The sequence below is a fragment of the Elephantulus edwardii genome, unplaced genomic scaffold (genome assembly GCF_000299155.1).
Source record: "Elephantulus edwardii isolate Elephantulus edwardi_28Jun2011 unplaced genomic scaffold, EleEdw1.0 scaffold00174, whole genome shotgun sequence".
NCBI lineage: Eukaryota > Metazoa > Chordata > Mammalia > Macroscelidea > Macroscelididae > Elephantulus > Elephantulus edwardii.
In genome coordinates this window covers 6,788,706-6,798,334 of record NW_006399924.1, presented here as the reverse complement: position 1 = coordinate 6,798,334, position 9,629 = coordinate 6,788,706, and the positions used below count along the sequence as shown (strand labels likewise).

The 9,629-nt window shown below is 42.2% G+C and overlaps 1 protein-coding gene across 1 annotated transcript in view; it reads left to right on the top strand.

Moving 5' to 3' along the window:
* Positions 1–8,424: 8,424 nt before the first annotated feature.
* DDX20 (DEAD (Asp-Glu-Ala-Asp) box polypeptide 20) overlaps positions 8,425–9,629 on the top strand; it is a 6,295-nt gene continuing 5,090 nt past the window's right edge. Inside the window, exon 1 of the mRNA XM_006895729.1 lies at positions 8,425–8,713. Coding sequence (XP_006895791.1) covers positions 8,425–8,713 — 289 coding nt within the window. The remainder of the gene's footprint in view (positions 8,714–9,629) is intronic.

Genomic DNA, 9,629 nt, shown 5'->3' with positions numbered 1-9,629 from the left:
ACTGATTTTTGTATGTTGATCTTGTATCCTGCTACTTTGCTGAATTGGTCAACTACGTCCAATAGTTTTCTTGCTGAGTCTTTAGGGTTTTCTAAGTATCTGCTTTCCCTTCTTTTTGCTGGTCATACAAGTGGTTTAGTGTCTGGCTACTAATTGAAAGGACGATGGTTTAAAGTCACCCAGAGGTGCCTCAGAAGAAGGGCCTGGCAATCTGCTTCTGAAAAGTCGTAGCCTTGAAAGCCTGGTACAATAATCCTATTCTGTATCCATGCAGTCATCAGGAGTTGAAATCAACTCAACAGCAATTTATTTTCCTTCTCCATAAGGCTACCTTCTATTTAGTCTTCATGTCTTGCTAATGCTGAGAAGATGTGGTGAGAATGCTAGTTGTCCTCTGTGTCATTTAATTTCCTGTATATTAATGGAACTCCTCATCCTTATTATAGCTGGGCATGCATCCCTAGACAAATGACTATTTTGGGGTCCAATTGTGATGTATGGGTGCTGAGAGGCAAACAGGGTCCACACGAGTGTACAGTTTCCATTGCTTTTCTCTTACATCTCTTTTGCCTATTAAATGGACACTTGTGTTTTATTTTACAGTGTTTTATTTTTACTGAGAATGATGTTCAACAACACTATTACTATTTTAACTATTAGGGGAACATTTTACTTGATTTGTATTTTTAGCCATAACAATAAAATGTATTCCCAACATTCTTACAATATTTGCGTCAGTAAACATAAACAACAAACGCAATAACAGAATGCCTACAAAACTATAATGCGTGTGTGTGTGTGTGTGTGTGTGTGTGTGTGTGTGCTTTCCTTGCAAAGTGTGACTTTTTGTTTCTCTTTAAATGAAGTGACTTTGATAGTGACTGGTGGAGTGCACATGAGGACGCGTGAGGACCTAATAGATATTTTTGAGCAAAAAAATGTCAGTCATTGGATTTAACAAGTCTACTAGGTGCCTGGTACTCAGCTGCAGAAAGAATGGGGATGAGAAAATTCCAGTCATTGAGAAGCACACATTTCAGTGGGAAGAACAGGCAAGTAAGTAAATATAATTGGGTTAAGAGTAGGACAGGAACTGTTTACACTGGGAAGTAGGAGTGTGGAGTAGGGAGTAAATGTTGTTGTTGTTGTGTACCTTTGAGTTGGAACCAAACCCATAGCTGACCCTCCGCTGGGTTTTCAGAAACCAGCAAACTGCACAGGAGGTGATTTCCCACCCTTCTACTGCAGAGCAGCTGGTGGAATGAAACTGCATACCTTTGTGTCGGTAGTGCAATTCCAAAGTACACCTGATTCAAGACATGGTCTTTTCCCATCTCCTGCTATAGGTCTGTGAGCTGGACAGCGAATAAAGAAGAATTGATACCTTTGAGTTGTAGCGTTGGTGAAATGGGTTGAATGTCCTATGGATGGCCTTTGGGCAAACAGTTATGTCTTAGAGAAAGTGCAGCCCGAGTGCTCCTCTTAGAATCAAGGATGGTGAAGCTTCATCTCACATACTTTGGGCATGTTGTTGGGAGAGGTTATTACTTGGAAACAGACATGCTTGGAAAGATTGAGGTTCAGTGAAAGAGAAAACAATGAGATTAGTTGACAATGGCTGCAGCAATGGGATGAGTATATGAGAGATGATAAAGATGGCACAGGATAGGACACGATGTAGATCTATTGTTCAAAGGGTCACTATGAGTCATACTCAGCTCAAAGGCATTTAGCAACAACAACAACAAACAAGAATCCTCAGAGCTCCCTCGGGAATAAGTAAGGGTCCCAGAAGGAACAAGACCTGAAGCTGGTCTAAAACAACCAAAGTTATTATTCTAACAGTCTTGGGGTGGATATCTGGGATAGAGAAGACATTCTGAAAGGGACACTACTTAGGAGGCTGTGCCAATAATTCAAGATGATGAGGACCCTAAAGAGGGCAGAAGCTACGGAGACTAATGGCTGAAATATCTGGAAGTAAAACTAACTGCACTTAGTGAATGGTTAGAAAGTTGTTGATTACCTTCAAGTTGAACATGACTCATAGCGACCCTATGAACAAAAGGTCTGAAGCCTCTCTGCAACTATCGATATTTATCAAAGTTCACAGAGTTTTCGGAGGCATGTTCTTTAGGAAGTAGATGCCACTCTTGCTTCTAAACCTGTCAGAAAATGTTATTGGTTGAGTTGCCTGCAATGCATAGTGGCCCTATATACAGCAGCTCTGACCCATTCCCTGTCCTGAGCCAGTCTCACTAATTCTGACAAGCCAATCCCCATTGGCCCATCTCATCTGAGGTCTTCCTCTCCTGCACTGTCCATCCACCCTTCCTAGCATGATATCCTTCTCCAAGGACTGATCTCCCCTGGCCACGTGCCCAAAGTAAGTGAGGCAGAGCTTCAAAATCCTAGCCTCCAAGGAGAGACTTGGTTTCACTATCTCCAAGACAAACCCATTTGTTTTCTTGGCAGTCCATGGTATGTTCAAGACTCTTCTCCAGCACCACAACTCGAAGGCATCTATCCTTCTGTCGACCTTAGTCATTGTCCAACTCTCTGAAGCATAACAAGTAATTGAGAAGACCATGGCCAGGATTAGGCACACCTTTGTATCTAGACTGACATTGTTGCTCTTCAGCACTCTGGAGAGGTCCATGACAGATTTTCCCAATGCAATTCGTCTTTTGATTTCCTGACTGCTGGTGTTAAGAGTGTTGATTGTGAATCTGAGCAAGCTGTAATTGCTAACAACCTCAATCTCTTCTCCATCTATTATGATGCTGCCAGTTGGCCCAGTGGTGAGAATCTTTGTCTTCTTGATGTTAAGCTTTAATCCATATTGAAGTCCTTGACCTGTTGCAGCAAGTGCTTCAGGTCTTCAGTTTCAGCAAGCACGGTTGTGTCATCTGCATATCGTAGGTTGATAATGAGTCTTCCTTCAATCTTGATGCCACATTTCTCCTCATAAAGCCCTGCTTCTCGAATGATCTGTTCTGCATATAGATTGAAAAGGTATGGGGACAGGATGTATCCTTGATGCACTCCTTTTCTTATTTTGAACAATGCAGTGTTTCCTTGCACTGTTCTGATGACTGCCTCCTGGTCCAAGTATTGGTTTCGTAGGTGCACAATCAAGTGTTCTGGGATTCCCATTCTCCTCAAAGTTGGCCACAATTTGTTGTGATCCACATAGTCAAATGCTTTTGCAAAGTCAATGAAACACATACATTCTTCTAGTATGCTCTGTTTTCTGACAAGATCCATCTGACATTGGCAATAATTTACCTACTGCCAGTATCTCTTCTAAACCCAGCCTGTATTTCTAGTAGTTCTCTGTCAATGTATTGTTCAAGTCTTGACTGGATAATCTTCAGCAGGATTTTGTTAGTGTGTGATATTAGTGATGTTATTCGGTCATTTCCACACTCTGTTGGGTCACCTTTTTTTGGAATGCGAATGAATATGGATCTCTTCCAGCCAGTTGACCAGCTAGTTGTCCTCCAGATTTCTTGGCACAACTTTGTGAGCACATGCAGGGCAGCATCTGTTTGTTCAAATACATCAATTGGTATTCCATCAATTCCTGGGGCTTTATTTTTCGCCAAGTCTTTCAGACCAGCCTGCACTTCCGATCCATTGCCTTTTGCTCATATATTGTTACTTGAAATTTGGTCAGCCAATTCTTTTTGGTACAATGACTCTGTATGCGCCTTCCATCTTCTTTTAATGCTTCTTGAATCATTCAATATTCTGCCTATGGCATCCTTAAGCATTGCAACTAGTGGCTTGAATTTATTCTTCAGTTTTTTCAGCTTAAGAAATGCTGAGCGAGTATGGCCCTTTTGATTTTCCAATCCAGCTCCTTGCACATTTCATTGTAATAATTTGCCTTGTCTTCCCAAGTGACCCTTTGAAATCTTCTACCCAGCTCCTTAACTTCTTGATTTCTTCCCTTTGCTTTGGCTTCTTGGCACTCTAGTGCAATAAATATTCAGTCTCTTCTGAGATCCATTTTCATCTTTTCTTCTTTTTTCCTTCTTTTTAATGACTTTTTGTATTCTTCATGAACGATATTCTTGGCATCTTCCCACAGCTTATCTAGCCTTCATTCTTTAGTGTTCAAGGCCTCAAACCTATTCCTGAGTTGGTTTTTAAATTCATGTAAGATAGACTGAAGGTCAAATTTTGATGCCTGTGGATATGATTTAATCTTATTTAGTTTTAATTGGAACTTGCATATGAGCAGTTGATACCTGGCCTAGTTGATACACAGTTAGTACCTGGCCTAGTTTTCACTGCTGATTTCGAACTTCTCCAACAGTTCCTTCCACAGATGTAATCAATCTGATTCCTGTACACCCCATCAGATGAAATCCATGTGTATAATCTGCATTTATGCTTATGATAAAAGATATTTGCAATGAATAAATTATTGCTTGTACACAATTCTATCATTCTACCCCCAGCCTCATTTCTGTCACCAAGTCCATATTTTCCAACTGCTGATCCTTCCTGATTCCCAACTTTTGCATTCCAGTCACCCATTATTATTAATGCATCTTGGTTACATGCTTGATTAATTTCTTACAGCAACAGTTGATAGAAAATATCTATTTCCTCTTCTTTGTCTCTGGTTGTAGGTGCATAAATTTGAATGATAGTGGTATTAACAGGTCTTCCTTGCATGCATATGGATATTATCCTGTCACTCACAATATTGTATTTCAAGATGGATCTAGAAATGGCCTTTTTAACTGTGAAAGGGACCTTGTATTTTCCCCTCACCTTTTCATCTCCAGCATAATAGATCATATGATCATGGGATTCAAAATGTCCCATGCCAATCAATCTTATTTTGCTAACACCCAATATGACAATATTTATGCGTTCCATTTCTTTCTTTACAATGACCAGTTTTCCTACATTCATGCTTCCCACGTTCCACCTACCAATTACCAATTTCTTCTTACAACTGTTTCTCCTTCTTTGTGTTTCCAAATTTGAGGGCTCAACTTCAGTTGCCATATCTGTTAGTCTACTCCAAGTGTGCTCTGCTGTACATAGGGTTTTCAAAGGCCAGTTAAATTTGAGAAGTGGATAGCAATCCTTTTTCCTAGTCTGTCTTAATTTGGATGTTTACTGTTAGAAGAATATCTGACAGATAAGCATTTTACCTACCAAATGAAAGACACCCACCCCCAGCACATGTGACTTGTCTCTATCCTTTCCCTGCTACATCCCCATTCCGTTGTCCATCTCTTGTTTAGGAGGATTGAAGAGATGGGAGCAACCCAAGTAGCCACCTGAATGAAATAGCTCAGTCACAAAAGGGAAAATACTGCATAACACCACTGCTATTAAACAGGACTGACATGGGGGGTTGGGGAGAAACTAGGAAACTAGGGACAGATAACGAATACAGCATTGGAACAGATGAAGGAAAGAACTGTTAAAAAGGAATATATGATTAGGCATTGTTTGTATGACAGCAGTCCAGAATAAAAGGTGCATCGCAAAGTGGACTGGGGGTGGGGAAGGGAGGAAATTATGCAACATTGAATGAATATTTTTTAAAAAGTGAACGAGGGGGGATAGGGAAGAAAGTGTGTAAGAATAATGAATGAAAATTCAACTTTTCTATAAACTTTCGTTAACATAACAATTAAAAAAGGGGGGGGAAGAAAGTGGAAAGAATAATGGAAAGTGTGACTTGGGGGACTGACTGGATAAAAGAAGTGGAGATCCTAATAGGAAGAAGCATGAGACCTTTAGTATATGCTTCCTCATCAGTTCCCCTTATTTCAAATGGATAGTTTATATTTCCTCAAGGTTTTGTAAAATTCCAGGTAATTGTCTAAGTGGGACTCCTAATGGGATTACCATGCTGGTGTCTCATACTGTAATCTATAACTCTGTGGGTGTGTACGTTATGGTCTAATTATAAAGGGAGAAATTGATACTGACAGAAAACCTTTATGTTTGGAATTTTAAGATTAGTTTTCAATAAATACTTAAGTTTATAATTGTGGCAAAGACTTATATGGGTGCTTATTTAACCTATAAACATTTATTATGTAATCTATAAACATTTATTGTGTACATATTATGTATGTATGCAACACTCGTGGAAGCAGCAGTGAAGAAATCAAAAGACACATTGCACTGGGTAAATCTGGTGACCTCTTTAAAGTCCCAAAGAAGGCAGTTTCAAGACTGAGGTGCACCTGATCCAAGCCATGGTATTTTTCAGTTATTTCATATGTACCTGAAAGTTGCACAATAAGTATGAAAGATGTGCTCCTTCCAGGCAAGGATGGGGGGACTTCACTGTATACATGTGGCATGTTGTCTGGAGGGGCTAGACCCTGGAGAAGGATATCATGCTTGGGAAGGCGGAAGGTTGGTAAAGGAGAGGAAGACTCAATGAGGCAAACTGACAACGTGACTGCCTTGAATACAGAGGAGATTGTGAGGAAGGCGCAGGAATAAACATTATTTAGAGCAGTGGTACAGTGTCACAATGAACCAAGTTGACTTAAAGGCTCTGAAGGCAACAACTTACTGTTTGTGTCAGAATCTGGTATTCTCACTAGGGACACAGAAGAGAACCAGGCAACATCAAGTTCCTGTCCTCCTGGAATAAGGGAGACAAACCAGATATATGCATGTCAGGCAGTGACAATTACTATGAAAACAAACAACAGAACAATGGAATGCAAAGAGGTGCAACTCTCTTAGGTAGGGTCTTCAGAAAAGACTTGTCCATGTCATTGTTGCTAGGTGCTGTTGAGTCCAGTACAACTCATAGCGACCTTATGAACAGTGGATATGAACCCCATTACATCCTGTGCTATCTCCAAACTTTCTGACACACTAGAGTCTATTCATAGGGTTTTCGGAGACTTGTTATTTAAGAAGTGGATGGCCTGCGTACCCATGTTCACAATAGCAAGGAGTTGGAAACAACCTAAGTACCCATCAACAAGTGAATGGATAGAGAAGTTGTGGTATATTCACACAATGAACTAATATACTGCATTGAAAAACAAGGAACTCATGCAGTATTATTCAAAATGGGTGACCCTGGAGGACATTATTCTGAGTGAAATATCTCAGTCACAAAAAGACAAATACTGCATAGAGCCACTATTGTAGAATGGGACTGACACCAGGGTTGGGGTAAGACTGAGAAAAACTGGATAAATTATGTATACTGCATTGAAACAGAGGAGGGAGAGAACAGTTTAAAAGTGATATTTGATAGAGTATTGTGGTTATCACAAGAGTCCAGAATGAAAGTTGCATAGTGGAGTGGGGGGAGGGGGAACGGAGGGATTGTATACCAATGAAGGAATTTTTCTTTTACTTTTCAAAGAGAAGAGCGAACTGGGGGGAGAGGTGGGCAGGGAGAATAGTGCAACAATGAATGAATGGAAAGCTAAAATCTCTGTAAATGTTCATTAAAGTTAATAAAATAAAAAAAAATGGCTGGCCAATCTTGTTTCCTACCTAGTCTGTCTGAATCTGGGAGCTCAACAACAGAATACAAAGAGATGCAATACTCTTAGCTAGAGAAAAGACTTCTTAATAAAGTTGATATTTGAGCAGAGACTTAAAGAAAGAGGAAGGTAAAAATGACTACTGGTTGCTCGTGCTTGAGGTGAACAAATTAGATTTGAGATGATAAAAGTGAGTGAACTGGGAGGTATTAGGCTTCTTAAGTAGGAAAGTGGTGAGGCAAATGGATGACAATGTAAGAGAGATTTGAGGTATCATCAATTCAATATTAAATTCTAATTCTTGGTTTCAATTTTATTTTCTTCTTTTTTCCAATTTGATTTTCTTTTATTAGAGTTCATCATGTGACAGGTACTGTGTCAGGATCTGGGGATCCAGAGATGAATAAAACTATTCTGCAGGTAGATTTAGGCAACGTAATGGAACTCTAAATGGTGTTATACCAGAGAGCACTCTGCAGGTTGAGAGGGTTTGGGAAGAGGTAGTCTCAGATCCGAATTCCCGAAGCCAGAACTGTGATTCTCAGCTTGGAGGCGGGGCGTGTGACGCCACGGCGCATCACAAAGAGAGGTTTTCTGCGATGGCCACGCCCCGGCGGCGCGGAGGCCCCACCCACCCAGAGGAGGGGCGGAGGCGGGCCGGTGCCCCACCGTGAGCAAGCGGCGCCCTCTGCGGGTCGGAGGCGGCGAATTACCGGTAGACTCATCTTCCCTCCCACCTCCCGCCTTCCTCGGGCCACATTTTCGGGTTGTGGTTTCCAGTGTCCGGCTTCCGTCCCTCCTCCTCTCTCCGGTGGGCGTGTCAGTGTCGTCACGCGAAGACCGCCAATAAACTTTCCTCTTTTCTCGCTCTCAGGCTTGCCGCCTCGACTCGCGTACCGCGAGATCTTGCAGCGTGTGTACCATGGCGGCGACGTTGGATACCCCCGCCGCCTTAGCGACCGTGGAAACGGCTGTCCCGGGCGAGCCGGTCCCGGCTCCGGAACCAGCCCCCGGGCCGGCTCGCAGCCTGCGGACGGCTCACGACGTCGGCGGCCCGCCGACCCGCACGGGGGACGTGCTGCTGGACGAGCCGGGGGACTTCGAGTCGCTGCTGCTGTCGCGGCTGGTGCTGGAGGGTTTGCGGGCCGCCGGCTTCGAGCGGCCCTCGCCGGTGCAGCTCAAGGCCATCCCTCTGGGGCGCTGCGGCCTCGGTGAGGACGGAAGTCCTGGGGACCGGGGCGGGACCCGGGAAGGGGGTCCCGGGCGGTGGGACCTGGAAGAACCCCGGGTCACTCACGGGTCCCGACCATGGCTTTGAATCTGGCGCTTGCACGAGTCTCACTTTCCGCTTTTTTTTTTCCTTTTCTTTTTTTTTCCAGGATAAACTTTATTCTCTTGGCAGTCCATTGTATGTTCAGTACTCTTTTCCCACATCACAACTCTCAAAGCCATCAATTTTTCTGTCATCTTTGGTCATTGTCTAGCTCTCTGATTCATAGCAAGTAATTGTAAAGATTATGGCCTGAATCAGGCATACCTTAGCCTCCAGACTGACATCATTGTCCTTCAGCAATTTTTAAAAAATTATTATTAAATTTTATTTTAGTGAACATTTATAGAGATTTTGGGTTTTCATTCATTCATTGTTGCACTGTTTTCTCTACCTACCCTCCTCCCCAGTTCGTTCTTCGCCCCCGTGTCTGTTTTAATTGTCCAATTGCCACAGTGCTTGTCAAAGCCAGTTCTGATTAATCTCCTTTGTCAGTGTGCCCTTTGCCATTCCCTATCTCTCCTCCCTGAGAGACTTCACCCTGATTCATAAGGAAAGGGGGATGGCGTATTCTCTTAGCTACTTCCTGTTGAAAAGGAACGCTGTAGGTTTTAGGGTGAAGATCTTCTCTTACTACTCTAAGGGGCCCTTTTGGCAATAGGAAACACATAGACTATTATGGAGATTGATTTTGGAATTTAGATTCACTGTTAACAATTGTGCTTAGCCGTGCATGTTCATATCCTTGAAGATGTATCATGGAAGTGTTTGCAGCCTAGAAGACACAAATTTAACTAACAAGTTAAAAGTACATGAGTAAAAAATTAAAAAGCAATAATATTCCGAGTAGAGGTTCT